Source organism: Crinia signifera, chromosome 1 (assembly GCF_055691185.1).
Source record: "Crinia signifera chromosome 1, ASM5569118v1, whole genome shotgun sequence".
Lineage (NCBI taxonomy): Eukaryota > Metazoa > Chordata > Amphibia > Anura > Myobatrachidae > Crinia > Crinia signifera.
Genome location: NC_139217.1, coordinates 307,377,449 through 307,396,293, shown reverse-complemented (window position 1 = coordinate 307,396,293; position 18,845 = coordinate 307,377,449). Strand labels below are relative to the sequence as shown.

The 18,845-nt window shown below is 42.5% G+C and overlaps 1 protein-coding gene across 3 annotated transcripts in view; it reads left to right on the top strand.

Moving 5' to 3' along the window:
• The first annotated feature begins 1,189 nt into the window (after window positions 1-1,189).
• Window positions 1,190-18,845, top strand: part of TRPM6 (transient receptor potential cation channel subfamily M member 6) — a 155,303-nt gene continuing 137,647 nt past the window's right edge. For all 3 annotated transcript variants that reach the window (XM_083186111.1, XM_083186112.1, XM_083186113.1), the window contains exon 1: window positions 1,190-1,405. In XM_083186111.1, the coding sequence (XP_083042237.1) occupies window positions 1,388-1,405 (18 nt within the window). In that variant the 5' untranslated portion in view covers window positions 1,190-1,387. The remainder of the gene's footprint in view (window positions 1,406-18,845) is intronic.

Here is an 18,845-nt window from a genome sequence, read left to right as displayed (position 1 = left end):
CTCTGATGTCACTCTCCCTGTCCCTTTGTCCTTGAATTTTGTCTCATACTGTGTGGTACAATGTGTAAGGGCACTAGTACTAGATAGTATAAGGAGTCCGACTAGTGTGGTGTATAAGTGGTATGTGGTGTGGTACACTTCACATAAAGACACGCCCCTTTTCCCGTGACCACACCCCCTTTTGCAGAGCGCGCGCGCCTTCGGCGCGCGCAGAACTAAGTCCTCTGGTTTGTTCCATGCTCCGACTTTATAATTTCCCCTCTCTCTCTCTCTCTCTCTCTCTCTATATATATATCTATCTATATATATATATATATATATATATATATATATATATATATATAATTCTGTCCAAGGGTCTGGCACTCTCAAAAGACAATGCAGCTTATTCCGGTGCGCATCCAAGGTAGAGATGTATGTAAGAAAGACGGGATGTCACTCAGAAACTTTCAATAAAGAAAAAATACGCTGACTGCGGTAGGTTACGATCGTAACCTACCGCAGTCAGCGTATTTTTTCTTTATTGAAAGTTTCTGAGTGACATCCCGTCTTTCTTACATATATATATATATATATATACTGTATGTATGTATGTATATATATATGTAGATTACTGTAGAAAGCGTCACTTCAGAGCTTGTGATCAAGGGGAAATTTATTGTGTCAATGCAGTTTCGGGCCTCAGCCCGTCATCAGGAGGCCCGAAACGGCGTTGACCCAATAAATGTTAACTTGATCACAAGCCCTGGAGTGACGCTTTCTACAGCAATCTACATTGGCGCACCTGAACACATGTACACTGAAGCAGGCACCCAGGCAAGCATATTGACCCCGACAGCAGAAACAGAGTGCCGGTCCACTGATCTCTATATATGTATGTATATAATGATGCGCGACGCTGCTCTCAGTGCATTTTGCGATCATCTAAAATCTCCCTCATTTTGCTTTTCAAAAGTAGGCAAGTATGATCCATCCGTGTGTGTGTGTGATATACACACACACACACACACACACACACACACACACACACACACACACACACACACACACACACACAAAAGCACGTGTTCAGTGGAACAGTGTTGTTTTCATTGGTGCACTTGTTCCAGGTATGTGTGTTTGTACACTGCAGAGGGAGCCAAAAAGTAAGGATCAGATCCCTGTATGCAGACCAAGGATTATGCTTCTTCTGTCTAGGGAGAGAGATCCTCCTCCGCACCTCCTACTGTTGCTGGAGCTGCAAGTGTTTCCCTTGGGGCATATGAAGCTGCACATTGCACGTGCCTGATGCCTAGATGAGTGTGGGGACAGAAGCTATGAGATGCTAGCCCAGGGGATTCTACTAGCAGACATTCTACCTTAGTGACACCCCTTGGGAGACAGCAACATGAAAGTGCAGCTGAAGGTAATGTGTAGTGTAACCACACTCTCACTTTATCCTGTGATATTTCACTGGCAAGTGCACAAACTTTTGTCATGTGTTATGTATACATCAGCTTTATACAAATGTATCCCTCTAGGTGTTGTGGCACTACAAGTATCATTATGCCCTGCCACCTAGAAGGAAGGGATTGCTGGGACTGTAATGCATCAGGTTCCTTTCTTTACACATACATCTATTTGACTCTAAAGCTGTCCGATACAATGGTTATTTAATGAGCATAGCATACAGTAGTAGATGGGTACATTTTATCACCCTGTCACATAAACTGCCATGTATATATGTATTATAGCATATAGCAATTAGATCTAAGGTGCATTGATATACAAAGCAATATGGGGGAGGGCATACACATAAATTGCTGTACATGTTGGCATATACAGCAAAATGTACATTGATCTTTGCTTTATGGTGTATTTCACATTTCTTACTGTTGCTTGTGAATTTGTAGCTTATGCAATACATGGTATCAGAGGTTTCTATGGAATTGTCATGTTGGTGAAGGCTTTACTTGTTACTTCATATATGATCTATATGTTGCCATTTAGTGCTTCGGAAAGATAAAACTGGTGCCTATTGTTGGGTTGCTATGGTTACATACTGTTATGGTATAATTGTTAATACATTTTATCATACTGCACATAATAGCTCTTAAGAGAGAGGGTTCAGTTCTGTGTGATGGCTACACAGTCAGATGAAGGTGATTCACCCCCATAAATTCACCCCCACTTTTGGCGGTGTGAGGAAAATTTAAGCTGGGCTACAGTGATGTGAGCAGCCAAACATCCTGATCAAATATTGCAGGGAATTTAATCTCCATGTGTGGGGTCAATCCAATTGTGGGTGAAGAGTGTGAGTTGTCATTGCAGGGGCACCGAAATGCCGGCAGTGGCACCACATCTTGCCCTCCTCACTGCCCGTTCTCACCCCAAATTTGCACAGTTTTGGACACAGTCCTGTGGGGCTGCAAAAAAATAATAAATAGTGTGAGTACGAGCTGCTGTAAAATGTGGCTATTACTTTTGGGGGTAAGAACATTGAGCGCAATTGGATTGACCAATGTCATTAGTTGCAGAGACACACTCATGGATGAAAGGCAGGTGGCCTAGGGCACATTTGGGACACCCAAAATACCTTTTCAATCCTTGGGGTTACTTTTAGCAACAAAATGGCTTTTAGTTATTATACATCAAGTACAGTATGTTGGCAAAATGTACAAAACATCACATACTGTGTATACATCCCACCACTTACTGCTTACATACCTGCATAAAAAATGCTGGTATGTGCTAAGAAATTTGCATTGGACTGCCCTGCTAATGAGAGTTGACTTTTTATGGATTTCAGCCCCCAGATTACTTCTGCACATGTGCAGACTGACATGTACTCCATTGGGGGTGCTGGCCTGGGAGGGATCCGATAAGATCCCTCTCAGGTCAAAGTGAGAAAAAAAGACAATAGGCTTCTAATGGGTTATGCCACCCAAAAATGGCATTATCTACTCTCATAATGCATTCTGGAGCTTGGTACATATGGAAAATGTGATACATTGTGACAGCATTATGGGGGTTTGATTTTCATTTTAGGTTTCAGTACAATCCACCTCATATAATAACAGAAACTGTATTGCTAGTTATTGAAGCTGTATAATGACAGAAGCTAAGGCAGTGGTAGCCAACTCCAGTCCTCGAGAGCTACCATTAAAACAGTTCATATTTTCCAGACAACCACAGGTGCACCCATTACTCACTAACACATTTTAAAAGATCCACAGGTGGAGCTAATTACTTCACTTGTGATTCTGTGAGGAGATCTGGAAAACATTAAGGGCAGTATTCAATGCTGATTTTCGGCATGTGCAGCGAATCCTGTCGCCGGGTTCCGGAGGGCTGCAGCATTCACTGTCAGCCCTCCCTGTCAACCTATTCAATGCCGCAGGGGCTCGCTGCCCCTGACGGCAAATTTTAACCCCTGCCGCGAATGCCGCAGGGAGCCGAGGGACGGCGGCAGGCAAGGAGAGGAAGTCTCCCTGCCTGCACCGGAATGTGAGGGGGGAAGGAGAGCTCCAGGGGACACGGGCAGCAGCAGCTGCCCCCCCGGAGAGCTGGCAGGAGACGCAGTTAGGGAGCTGCTGCACTGCCCCTGCTCGTGCAAATGTAATGAGCGGGAGCAGTGTGAAGTGAATATATGAATATGTAAAGAGCGGCTCCTGCTGGCCTATGTGTAAAAAAATATATATATATAAAAATAAAAAATTTATTATATATTCATGTGCATATAAATAAAAATAACATGCCCCTTCACAGAAAAAAATATATAATTTCAGTTTGGCGCCACTAAATTGCTACAAAAAAAAGAAACAGCCATAGGACATTGACCCTTATTCAGATCTGATCGCAGTACAAATTTGTTCTCAGAATGGGCAAAACCATGTGCACTGCAGGTGGGGCAGATGTAAGTATGAGGCCAGTGTATGTGTTTGGCTGGGGAAAAAGGGAGGGAGGCATTGGTTTAGGCACTAGTTGGCGGAGGGGGTGAAGGATAGGCTATGGGGACATTCATTTTAGGAATTTAGGAATTTGGGGGGTATAGGGTTAGGCTGTAGGGTGGGTGGGGTTAGATTTTGATCATGGGGTATGGGGGTTAGGCTCTAGCAGTTAGGGTTAGGCTGTGGGGGAAAGAGGGTTAATGTTAGACCTCTGCCATGAAGGGTGAGAGTTAAGGGGAAGCAGGAGGAGGGTACGTACACTTACCTGGCCAAGGTCATCTGTGTTCAAAGGTCAACACAAGCATTAGGTCGACAATGGCTAGGTCAACAGTCAAAAGGTCTATCACATTTTTTTGGAGCCGACGTGTGCCGGCAGGCGGTTTTTCACGCCCTACCATCCACAAGCATGGAGGAAGAATAGAGTAGTGCGTGAGGCACCATGCCCCGGTGGCCGAAGTATGTTGAGAGCAGCAGTATACTTTGACAGTGTCGATGTTGGCCATGTCCACATTCAGGATAAAAGAACATGAAAAACTCATGTTGACCTTTTGACTGTCGACCTAGCCATTGTCAACCTAGTGCTTGGGACTGGCTGGCCTGGGTACCCTCCCAGTTGAACAATGATCCCTGCAGAAAGGAGTCTATTCTTTCAGGCAGCAGCACCATGGCACAGGCCAATTGGCCAACGCATGCACGTCCCCGGCAGCACTGCCAAACCCCCTCAGCTGAAACAATTCAGTCCCTAGGGAGGAGTCGGTGAGAGATGAGTTTCCTCACACCGTCGCCATTCCTCCACCTTCTGCTGAGCACCGTCGGCAATGTGTCCCCTAGACCTGGCCGACAGAGTTGTGAGCCCCTTAATGGTGTTACCTCCTACATGCCTTTGCTTCACTACATTGGCGTCTCTCTTTTGGGAGAGCAAGCTGCCCCCTCCCATTCCTTTGCCCCTGCATACAACTAAATAGTGCGTATGACCATCACATATTGGGCCTGATTCAGACCTGATTGCTGATATGTAAAGTTGCAGATGACTGCGAGTAGACAGCTGCTGCCCAGACAGAAAGAAACCCCACTCTGTTTAAATCTGCGACTGAATTGTTGTATTTTGTAGATCGCTATCACCTTGCAATTCATGAACCATTAAATTATTTTTTTCCAGTCTGTGCAATGTGAGTAAGTTTGACCCTACTGGTCATCTGCGACACAGACAGGCTTATCAAGGCCGCCTCTGATGTCACAGACACTTCCTTTAAAATGTTTTTTTTTCCAACACTCCCAGAAAATATCAGATGTCCACTCCTTAATGCTGGCTTCCTCTCAATCACCCTCCAGGCAAATTGCGTTTACAATCCATACACAATTTCTATTCACCCTCATGCTGGCATGCTATGATCCATCATTTATAATTGCTCGATCTGTGAATTCACCGATCATCGTTCAACTCTGAATCAGGAACATGATCACAATAATATACAACCTTTTCTTGCTCATATTATCAAAACAAAGTACTTCCAACAACCCTCACATGCTTCCAGAATCTGTATCTCTTATTATTTTCTGCACCAGACTTTTATTAGATGTCTATTCCTCATTTTGCTTGACCCATAACGCAACAACCATACTGTACAGTGGGATGCGGTCATTTGGTCGAATGCATTATGGTCGAATGTCATTACATCGAATCCATTAGGTCGAATTGCTAAAAGGTCGACATGATTCTAGGTCGACATGGGAAAAGGTCGAAATGATTCTAGGTCGAAAGGTCATTAGTTCGACAGGTCATTAGGTCGACAAGGTCATTAGTTCGACATTGTCTAGGTCGACATTCACAAAGTCGACATGGGGTTTTTCACTGTTTTTTGAGCCGACATGTGCTGACAGGCGGTATTTCATGCCCTACCATCCACTAGGGCGTGGTGGGAGAATAAAATAGTATGCCGAGCGTAGCGAGGCACCGTGCCCGAAGCATTGCGAGCGCAGCGAGCGATGCGAGGGGATGCAGTGCACTTTAAACTGTGTCCATGTCGACTGTGTTGACATTCAGGTAAAAAAACAGTGAAAAACCCCATGTCGACTTTGTGAATGTCGACCTAGACAATGTCGAACTAATGACCTTGTCGACCTAATGACCTTTCGACCTAGAATCATTTCGACCTTTTCCCATGTCGACCTAGAATCATGTCGACCTTTTAGCAATTCGACCTAATGGATTCGATGTAATGACATTCGACCATAATGCATTCGACCAAACGATCCCAACCCTGTACAGTACATACTTGAAGCAAAGCACTAACTGTTCTCCGTCCTCTCCATTCCAGAACAAAATGTGGCATTGTTCTTATCTCTGCATCACAATGGGCCTGATTAAGATTTGATCGCTGATGTGCAAATTTGGAAGCCATTTGATTATTGAATGACTGCGCCTGCGTGTGGTTTGTAGCGTGCGTGCGGTTTGTAGCGTGCGTGCATGAGCCAACAGAAACAGCGAAGATAGCTCATCGAATTCCTCTTGCGATTTGACTGATAGGAATTCGGTGTTTGTGGGTAGTAACCCGCTGTTTTCTGGGATTGTCAGAAAAATCGCAGGCGTTCCCAAGCGTTTTAAGGGTGGGTCTGTGACGTCAGGGCTGGCCATGATCAGATTGTAATTTTTAGTGTTGTGGAAGGGTCAGACTTACTGTACATTTGCACAGACGGGGAAAATCATTTAATGGTTCATGATTTGCACATATTGGTAGTGCGACAGGTCAGGATAGCGGATAGCGATATTTTTGCAATTCACTTGGGCTCCCACTGCGAATAGTCGGATCGCTGGGTGCACAGCTGGCGGGGGGGGGGGGGGGGGGGGGGCGGAGAGGGATGTGGGGAGGTGGGCCGCCCCATTAGCATATGTGAACGCCCAACATTGCATGGGCATTCCAATGAGAACACTGGGCGTTCTCATGCTAATGAGGGGGGGGGGGATGGGTAGCTGACATCACCGGATGCCCGCCCATTTTCTTCTGAACGTGCACACATATGTAAGGTTGCCTCAGAGCACCCTTACAAATGCGTGTACGTTCTACATAATTCGATGGTTGCCGACCATTGAATGATGTCGGTGTTCCCCTGCAGGCTGCGAATGGATGTTTATGTTTATGTAAAACATCTATTCGTACCACCATTTGCAAGGCGGACTTAGAGAGACTCACAAAGATGCGAATTCGCATCCGAGCAAATCAACCAGAATAACCCCCTTAATGCTCATATCCATTACTTTTCTCTTCATCTAAATTTCGCCATTTACAATGGGAGATTACCTGTGAAATCTAAATTCCATTACTTTTATATTGAACTTGCCATGGTTTTAATACTGCCTTTTATGCCACTGTATTTTACTCTTATACTTTCTTCCTGTTACCCCCCCCCCCCCCCCACACTGTATGGTATACCTCTACTATGCACACCCTGCCAGCAGCAACCTACACTGTGTGCCGCATGGATGGTTTGTCCATTGGCAGGTTACACTATGTATTCATGTGTGACGGGCATTCACTGGTGGTGCAAGTTTTTGTGGTATCCAGCCTTCAGCACAGGTGGTTAAATCAGAATAACAGAACAACCCATACATACAACAGAGTTGCTTTCCTTTTAAGGTATATGACAGTAATTGACAATATGTTGAGAAAGCTTATAGAAAAATGAAAATGGTAAATTTCTCCTCGCATGGTTGCGAGGAGAAACGGCGGGGTGTTATTTGGCGGGGTGGGCTCTCTGGTGCTCGGTAAGAATCAGGCCCTACATGTCAGATGCAGTCATTGTCCAAACATGTTACAAGTCTATACTGAGTTATCTTTGGTACAAACTGATCTGCAATCACTAGGGTAAAAAATCCTTAAATAGCTATTGTAATAGTAGGTTATATGGGCTTCTATCCACTAAGTACAAATATGAATTTAGCCTGTGTTCTGACACATTACCTTACTAATGCAGAACGTTTTCTTGCACTGAGGTAATAGTTACTTAATATTTATGGGCAGGATAATTGCTTACTCTTCCAGATTGTCATGGAAACTGTCAAATTACAGGGAGTTCTCCCAGGACAGCAGCAGGCCAGTGAGCTCTGGACTCTTGTGCAGTGGGTAGGAGCTGGGTGATTCGTAGGAACACAAATTGTTCTTGAGCACCTGCATCTAGACCGCCATCCAATTATCCACAGACTTTCTTCTATAGCGCAGCATACTCCGTTGTGCTTTAGTCTGGCATATTTCTTATGCTCTGACGTAATGTGCCAGGTTATTGTGAGGGCTCTCAGTAATCTCCTTATCTCCTTTGATGTAGTGGAACACTGTGTCTACATATCTTCACATAAGTATTTCATTGCACTTGTACAACTAAAGTGATTAATAAGTAACATCTGGATAATTACTGTGAGTATATATATCTGAAATTTAGAATTAAACTAACAGCACTGTATCATGCAGGGCAAGTGCTGCTGGACTTGACAACAATAGCTCTGTTTATTATGGTTTCAATGCTTTTATTTTTCTTATAATAGATACACCTGTATATCTGTGCGCAAACGAGTTTGAATCTGTATGATAGAAATGGTTTTGTGTCAGCGCCTGCTGTCTTAATAATTCTTTACACGGTTCTCTAAAAACATATATAATTTTAATTAAGGTAGAAAAATATATATAAAAATACAATACATACAATTACACATATAAAAATAAAATTAAAATAAGGAAATCTCTCATTGATGTGAATCAATTAGCAGCAAATAACTTCTTGTTTTTATAGAGGTATATATAGCGACAGTCCCGTACTGGGGTATAAATATTGCTGATGATTATATTACCATCCCATGGCGCTTGTTGTGTTGGCCAGTTCAAATCAATTGTGATGAGTTGGGGTTCGGTTTGCCTTATGATTTCAAAGGCTCAGGGGTCCTGGATCGACAATCCTCCTTTCCTTCTCCTTGGATACTTAGGGATAAGTTTTGAAACCCAAAATAAAGAATGTCCAGGATGATTTTTGGAGGTGGACGTCTCAGGATATAAATGAACCAGGTCACTTGTATGATGATGGATGGAATCAGCAGAATCGAGCGATTCATATACTGCTGATTCCATCCATCATCATACAAGTGACCTGGTTCATTTATATCCTGAGACGTCCACCTCCAAAAATCATCCTGGACATTCTTTATTTTGGGTTTCAAAACTTATCCCTAATTATCCAAGGAGAAGGAAAGGAGGATTGTCGATCCAGGACCCCTGAGCCTTTGAAATCATAAGGCAAACCGAACCCCAACTCGTCACAATTGATTTGAACTGGCCAACACAAAAAGCGCCATGGGATGGTAATATAATCATCAGCAATATTTATACCCCAGTACGGGACTGTCGCTATATATACCTCTATAAAAACAAGAAGTTATTTGCTGCTAATTGATTCACATCAATGAGAGATTTCCTTATTTTAATTTTATTTTTATATGTGTAATTGTATGTATTGTATTTTTATATATATTTTTCTACCTTAATTAAAATTATATATGTTTTTAGAGAACCGTGTAAAGAATTATTAAGACAGCAGGCACTGACACAAAACCATTTCTTTTTTATCTAACCTTTTGGGTTTGTGACAAAACCCTGGGTCAGCTGCCTTTAATTGCGCAACACACACCAATTTAAACTTGAATCTGTATGATGCAGTGGCCACAGCTATTTTTCACACCAAGGGCCTGATTCACATTGGCTCTGGCAGAGCCGAATACCGACTCCATTTCCGATGGTGGGGGTCTGGGCATGTGCGAGTATATGGCCTGGCCAGCACAAATGCCACCAGAACAGTCTGCTTACTGCACTTGCAGGACCGTGGCGCGGATCGCAGATACACAGGCGTTTTGACAGAAGCTGAACTGGCCCCAGAGTGGAGCGCGTGAGTGATGGCTCACGTGGCTCCGCCTCTGATCCCCGGCAGGCAGCGCAGTTGGTGCGCTGTGGATTGCGATCATGTCACACATCCTGTCAAGCTGCTCCAGTGCTGGGGATCTAGGCTGCTAACATGCTGACAGTGCTGCGGTCTTCGGTGGCATATGAAGAAATAGTAATTCAACTGCAGTCTGTCCCCCCTGGCCGGGGCCTGGTTACTGAAAAATAGGGTTAATAGATATTAGAGCAGCACTGTAATTTGGGGTCCTGTGGAGATGGTGCTGTTAATATGTTTCCTGCACATATATATGTTTTGTTCATATGTTTGTAAATCCATTCATAAGGACACAGAGACATGTGAGTTCACTGCTGTGCTGTTTTATTCCATCCAACTCCAGACATACTGCCAGAGGAACACCCACTTCCCAGCATTCCCCTGGTCCTAGGGAACATCACCAAAGATTCAGGCTTAGACATATTAGTAAGGGAGTGTCTACAAATATTAAGCATTCCAATACACTAACATCACAATATATATTATTATTACTACAGCAGTGTATTCACTGGGAGATAGGGGCTGTGGGCACGGCCAGCAGCACAAAGCGCTCTGGGCATGCCCCCACAGCGACAAAAAATGCGGCAAAAACCTTGCCCCCTTTTCATGAGGCCACACCCCTTTTTTTCTAGATTTGCCAGTGCATGAATTCCATACTGTGCTGTATATCAATCTCTTGCTTAACAGCAAGGGGTCGATATACAGCACAGTATGGAATTCTTTATACCACTTAACATCCCGGTGGATAAGAGTCCAATGCAGCTTGGTAGCATAGCATAGATATTGAAGTTTGCGATGAGCTGTCTGGCTATGTAGAGTTCAGCAGACTACTCAAGCATTATTGAACTCACATTGTGAAGTGCTCAGCGTGAGCTAATAATTATTGAGACCAATGCAGTTCGGTGGCAAACATAGCATAGTAATGATGCTCGGGAGGAGGTGCCTAGGAGAGTGAATGTTTACCCTGCCTGAACATGATTGGACAGCTTATCAGGGATCACCGTCCACTGAGAAAATGAGGCAGATGTATTAAGCCTAGTGAACGGATAAAGTGGAAGGAGATAACGCACCAATCAGCTGTTTGAAAAATGACAGTTGGGAGTTGATTGGCTGGTGCAATATCTCTTTCCACTTTATCTCCACTTTATCTTTTCACAAGACTTATTAATACATCTGTCCCACAGTTGTTTATAGTACTGCAGTTATATACCCCATCATATCTGCTCACTGCTATGTCACTATTCTATACTATAAATTAAGGGTCTTCTACATTTTTGTAGCAGAATAGATTCTTATTACAAAAGTCACTGACAGGTTGAATCAGATAAATTAAATATTTTCTATATTTACCAAATTGCAGGGTCTCCAGAACATACCATTTTATGAACCCTAGTGGATGTAGTATCATATAGCAGGCATATGAACCATTGCATACATCTTGACTGCTAAAACAGTAACGTTTGTAGGTGTGAGGAGGGTCAGACACAGTGCATGTTACATGTAGGTTCTGTATGATGGCCTGATTCAGAGATGGACACAAAGCAGATGTTCCATGTAACTGATACTCCTTTTACATTGCAACCAATTACCGGGTACAAGCCGGTTTGACCAGTAATTAGTGCTATGTGAAAGGGGTTACCGTGTCCCGAAAATGGGTAGCAACACGGCAATACGATCTTGTAAAAATGCAGAGTTCTTACCGGTTCTTTGCCGTGTTGCTTAGCAGTGTCAATGGGTTGAGCAACCCGTTTCCCTTTCACACTGTGGAGGAGGCAGCGTTTTGAGCAAAACCAGCTGTAAGCGTTGCCTCCTCCCTCTCCCCAGATGACACGCCGACTTCCCGCTGCGCCCCCTGATGACATCAGCGAACCAGCAATAATGCCGGCTTGCTGTTGGGATGTGAACATCCAAAAATGCAGGTTTGCACCGGGACTGAACCGCTTCAAAGTCCTGGTGAGAACCTGCATTTTGCGATGTGTAAGCAGTATTAGTAATTATCGGCAGAATGCAAACCCATGTGTGGGTGAGGATTTTATCTCAAAGTAATTGGACAGGAGGGAGTAAATTTACTAAGATGGGATGGTGCCCATAGCAACCAATCATGTTTGTTCTATTATCTTCTAGAAGGTGGTAAATACTGTACTGTACTTTTTCCCACAAAAAAAAAAAAAAGCAGAATTTCAAAGATATAAAGATTGAATGTACAGGTTGAGTATCCATAATCCAAATATCCATTATTCAAATTATTCCGAAAACTACAGTTAAAAACAGCTACATCTGTAATTGGCACTACTAGGAAAATGATATGTAACTGGCACTAAAGATGTACAAGAAAATGATTGCTGGGCATTCAGTCAGTGTCTGAGATAGGACACAAACTTTGTTTCATGTTTTAAATCCTTGTTTCATGCATAAATAAAATATATGTGTGTGTGTGTGTGTGTGTGTGTGTGTGTGTGTTTCATGTGTTTCATGTGTTTCATGTATTTATACAGCATAAATGCAAGATACCTCAAGATACCTCATTCAAATATAAAAACATTCCAAAATATGGAATAATTCATTATCCCAAATTCTTCTTGTCCTGAGCATTTTGGGTAAGGGATACTCAACCCGTATTTATGTCTATTTTTTTTTAAATTCATATTACTTTTATATACAGTACAGTAATAAAAATAAAATTGAAATTTAATTTCACTTTTTCAATATGTACGGAAAGCTCTACACTACACAAATGTTTAGAAAGTTATTAAAAATTAATTATTTGGGCTGAGCTATGTGCCTTGACAGGTGGCTGACAAGATAATAAAATCATTTAACCATGGTCCATCTCAGTACTGCCCACATACTTTTTAACTTAATTAATATCCCCTGTGTGATAGCTACAGTGTTTTGAATGTTGTGTAAGTGAATCACTATCTCTTAAACTCTCAAATAGGTGATAGATGTAAATACAGCATTGTTGCTTGTTGTGATTGGTAAGACACATAATGCTGCTTTTACACCGCATAAACGGCATTGAACCGGTAATTTAAAACGTTTTTAAAAATGGGTCAGACAGCCTTAACCCCTTTCACACGAATATCTTAAACGGTATATTACCCGTTTAAGTGCGGTCTGAAAGTGTGCCGTTTTGTCCCATCACATTACACAGGGACACAAAAACGGGTAGGACCCTGCTTTTTAACCGTTTTGAATTACCAGTTTTCTTGAACCGGTAAATTCAGACTTCACATATTACCAATTTGAAACAGTAAAAAACTGCATTTCCCCAGTAAAAAGTGTGGTCTGAAAGGGGTATAATTTACCTAAAATTATAAGTCAAGGATGTTCTAAAATCACCCAACCTGCATTCAGGTTTCTATGATTGTCCTGGCTCCTAAAATATGGCAGTGCTATGGTGTATGAAGCCACATCAGTACTCCTATCTATTCTGATCTGGGAGCTGGTTTCCAGCTGTAATGATCACAGGCTTTGCTGATGGACAGCATTCAATGACAGTATACATCCAGTGCAGTCAGTGCAAGCATTAAATGCGTCTGTCATCAGGATGTGTTGTGTGAGTTTTATTTATGTTTGTTTTATATTTAGTCACCACGGTGACCTGGAACTTAGGCATGGTGTAAGAATTATTTTTCTATTTATAGCGTAGTTGCCATAATATCACTTTAATCCAGGACACCTATGAATAACACAGGTCTGTAACTGGCTACATTCACGATTCCGTTTCATCTTGTTTAAATCAGCCACAGAACATGTGTAAATTAGAGGTGTCCTTTCCTGGATTAACCCTTTGAGTGCCAAGTGAATTTGTCAAAAAGTGTAAAACTTAATTCTTATTCACCATACTGCTCTGTAATGTTTACCCTTATACAGGAAATATAATTTTTTTACACAACATTTTTTTATTTTCATTTATTTAACAAATGTGAGCGACGCTGCCATTTTTAGTGAATGTTTTGCACATCTCTCTGAGATATTGGCACACTTAAAGGGTTAATCATGTATAGCTGCTGCTCACTGTGCCCTTATAAATTCCTACAGTCCTGCACCATTACTGGTTAGACAATGATTCTATAGGCTTTGTGCTATCATATTCTTGTGATGTTCTTTGCACTTAGATGCTCTACTAGTTGTGCTGGGTGATAATGATGGCATAGAATACCTTGTGTGTTGTGCATTTGCCCACATCTGTGCCCACGCATGTATAGATTGTGTATAGCCATGCGCAAGTTATTTTAGGAAAACACCTTTGTAATATTGGTACTCTTTACTTAGAACGGCGCCCACGATTTTGATCGTGGGCATCGTTAGTAAAAAATCGCGGGCATCGCGGGCATTGAATGCACTAAAAAATCGGGTGCGATGCGACCGACGCGATGCCCGCGATTTCCCATAGGGAACAATGTTAAATGTCTCAATTGACCCGATTTTCCTGTTCAATGTCTCAATCGACCCGATTTTTCCATAGGAAACAATGTTAAATGGCCCACAGAGGTCAAATAGGCACCCTGAAGTGTGAAATGGCCCCCACAATTGTTAACGCCACCCCACGAGCAACGTGAACCTGAAGCGTGGCGAGCGGCGGCGGTACGCGTCCTACGACCTTTTCATACCCCCACTATCCACGTCGGCGTGGAGTTGAGAATAGAAAGTGTGGCGAGCGCAGCGAGCCACCGAGCCCGAAGCGTGGCGAGCGCAGCGGACAGCTGTGAAGCCCGCGAGGGGACGCGGATACCTGTGAAGGTATCCGCGTGCGCTCGCCACACCTTCTATTCTCAACTCCACGCCGACGTGGATAGTGGGGGTATGATAAGGTTGTAGGACGCGTACCGCCGCCCCTCGCGGGCTCGCTGCGCTCGCCGCGCTTCGGGTTGACGTTGATCGTGGGGTGGCGTTAACAATTGGGGTGGCCATTTCACACTTCAGGGTGCCTATTTGGCCTCTGTGGCCCATTTAACATTGTTTCCTATGGAAAAATCGGGTCAATTGAGGCATTGAACAGGAAAATTGGGTCAATTTTTCCCTATGGGAATGGCCACGATGGGCGCCCTTCTAGGTAAAGAGTACCATAATATTAGTTCAACGGTGACATCAACATTCAGTGGAACAGATGATGGAGATGCCTACTTTTGTCATTTTCCTTTTATAACTTTCGGGTAAGCTAATACAAAGTTTGTGTGCTCAGAAAAGTCTTTATTCATATGAAGACAGATGTGTGCCATGTCATTGTTTTAGCTATCTCAGTGATAGACATTTGTGTACAGATCCCAGGATTCTTATACTGGTTTTACATTGCAAACCTGCTTTCAACCCGTTTTTGTAAACGGGTCAAAAGCCAGTTAAACCCCTTTCATATTGCATGTTGTAAATGGTATATTGCAGTTTAAATACTGTTTTTGTACCTTTGATACCCCTTTCACACTACAGCTTTTAAATGGTAAATTGCCATTTTTTTTAGCCTTTTAAAACGGGTAGAGCTGCAGTATGAAAGCTCTAGGGTGCTTTAACCGTTTAACAAATACCGGTATTTGTTAAACGGTTAAAAAGCAGTGTCCTACCCATTTCGGCTCTAGTTCTGAGGCTTGAAACATGTTACTTGGGGGTTAAATTGGTTGAATCTGTTTGAATCAGTTTTCACCTGTAATGTGAAAGGGGTTTCAGATTCAGCCCGTTTCACCCATGGAAAGCCATACCATGTAATTTTAAATGTTTATTTCCTGCTTGCTTCCTGCTTGGGGATCATGCAGGGAGATAACATATCACCCTTGTGTGGTTATCATTTGGAGCAAATACTGTTTCTGAGCTGTTCAGACAGCAGGGAAAACGGCTCAGAAACGTGTAGGATCCTGCTTTTGACACGTTTAAAAATACCGGTATTCTGTAACCGGTAAATTGACTATGGAGCTTTCACACTGCAGCTGTTCCCATTTTAAAACGGTAAAAAAACGGCACTATACCGTGTTAAAGCTGCAATGTGAAAGGGCCACTACAGTGTTTCCTGTAGTGGGTTGAAGAGTTGACTAAGTACGAGTTTAATAACCCCCAGCACAGGATTGGGTCCAGCATTTTTCACAGCTGTTGTCATTGTAACTTTGCTCCTGTTTACAATCTGTGATAACAAGGCTGAAGACCTAATATACCCAAGTGTGTTAATTGAGCTTTGTGATTTAGCTGTATTGCAATTATTTATCAACAGATTATTTTATAATATTTAATTAATTTGACAAAGAACATTCTAAATAATCCCTGGACAGCAAAATGGCTTACAGATTCTATTTAAAATGTAATATTAAACTCTCTAGACCAGGAGTGGGGAACCCCTGTCAGAAATGCCCACCCTCCAGTCTGTCTGCACGGGAGACAAGAAAGGGAGACTCGCGTGAGGTGGTTACGCGGGCGGGAGTGAGTTCACGCTCGTCCAGCAGCAGCAGTGTGGGTCTGTGACGGGGTAATCAGGGTACTTTTAAAGTTGCTAATTTTGATATGGCCCCCAAAGGATTTTATACATTTTCAAATGGTGCTAGGAAGAAAAAAGGTTTCCCGCCCCTGCTCTAGACTATTGGTAATAGGAAGCTGAATTTATTACCCCCCCCCCCCCCCCCCGTTATTAATTCGATACAGAGGAATGTGTTCAGAAAACATTATTTTAAACAATGGACTTCAAAATCATATTTGAATTATATGCATGGGATTGTTTAATTTTGCACATAAAATCTCTATTATGTGCCTTTTGCAGCATATACCTATATTTGTTGTTGGGATGGCTTGGGTTAGACTCCTAGATGGGGGGTTGGTTAGGCTGTGGGGTGGGGGATAGGTTTATGCAGTGGTGTACAAGATATAGGATTAGGGTGTGTGGGGGGATTTAGGGTTAGGAGAGGGCTAGGGGGAATTAAGTATACTTACTGGATCCCTGTTGGGATACCCTCCATTGAAATGCCGAAATCTATATTCTGCCCTCTGGCATCCCATCCGCTGGTCATTTGTATATGTATTCTGTACTTCACATAATAAACTAATACGGAGTTGTTCCTTTTGCACAGTTTTTCTGTACTGCTGATAAACCCAGGTGTAGTACAGTCTTCAATTACTATCGCACAAGTTTTTAATTGCAAGAAAAATCAATCTGTTTCGGTTGGCATGCAAATTGCTTATTGGTAATCATTACATATTTTATGATTGGTCTTTGAGCAGCAGTTGAATTACTTTTATGCAGTGCTTTTTCTTTCTATGAAAAAAGCTGATGGTACTTGCCTAAAGCTACTTCAAGATCTTCCTACAGAGCATACATACATACAAGTACTCCCCTTGGAAGGACTGCAGGCGGCACTCAGTGAACTTTGTGCAAAAAATTGATGGTGTTTATTAAATCATATCAACGTTTCAAGACATAAATGTCTCTTTGTTTGTGATACTGAAGAAGAGACATTTATGTCTTGAAACATTGATATGATTCAATAAACACCATCAACTTTTTACACTAACTCCACTGAGTGCCGCCTGCAGTCCTTCCAAGGGGAGTACTTGTGTATGTGTGTGTATATGTATATATATATATATATATATATATATATATACAGTCTTAGTTTAGAGAGCACTCACCAGACTTCCAAAGTTTGATGCAAGGTAAAACTTTTAATACATCACCAGAGTCTTCATAACAATGTCGACGTTTCGAGCCACGTCAGGCCCTTTGTCAAGACAGAAATGCGTGTGGGTCACAGCCCCAGAAGACAACTCACCATAGACAATTACACCATTTAAATACCATGGGGACAGGAAGTGCCTCCTGCAGAAAGCCAATTAGTACACTAGCCTCACTTCCTGCCCCCATGGTATTTAAATGGTGTAATTGTCTATGGTGAGTTGTCTTCTGGGGCTGTGACCCACACTCATTTCTGTCTTGACAAAGGGCCTGACGTGGCTCGAAACGTCGACATTGTTATGAAGACTCTGGTGATGTATTAAAAGTTTTACCTTGCATCAAACTTTGGAAGTCTGGTGAGTGCTCTCTAAACTAAGACTGTGTATTTGGCTGTACCCCTTGGATTGCGGCTTGAGTTTGGCACCCCAGCAGTTGGAAACGAGGATTGTGCGTGCTGGTTCTATCCTACATATATATATATATATATATATATATATATATATATATATATAGTCGTTGTATCAGCCCACCACTCCCGTTGTGAAGAGCAGCTGGTGCCTTCCAGGAGTAAGGTATATGGCTCAGCACTAAAATAAGTGTAGGCACTCCAGTGGACTTAAAAATAAGGTTTAATGTGCAATGTTTCCGATTGCAAACAACCTTGAAGACGGGGCGGTTATTGCCCCAAAACATCGGAAACATTGCACATTAAACCTTTATTTCTAAGTCCGCTGGAGTGCCTCTACTTGTTTTAGTGCTGAGCCATATACATATGAAACTAAATCATAGCCATGCACATGAGTGGGATTTCGTCCATGTGGGGCGGCGTTTTTCAAACACACTCTGTGATATGGCAGGTAGGAGCTGATTGGATGGCTGTTTATCACTTTCACTTTTGAAGCTTAGTGCATCTGGCCCTATGTTGGAACTCTGCATGAACAACAATTCAGATGCCCTCAAAATGTATCATGTATACAATCTAAAAGAAGGAGGTATTTGCGCCAAGCGCTTTCGAGGTGTAACCTCTTCCTCAGGGCACCTTGCCTGTCTCTTGTGCCCTGAGGATGGGGGTACACCTCCAAAGCGCTTGGCAACATACAGCTTGTTTACTTTACCTATGACTGGGTAAGGCACTCGGAAATGAATTTCATAGACGAGGTAGTATGTCAGTGTTTCACTTCTTAGAAAATGTTTTCAAGCTTGAAAAACCGTTTATAAAAACTGAAACGTTGCCATTCTACATCTATGGGATTCATTTCCGAGTGCCACACCATTGTTTTATATATATACAGTAT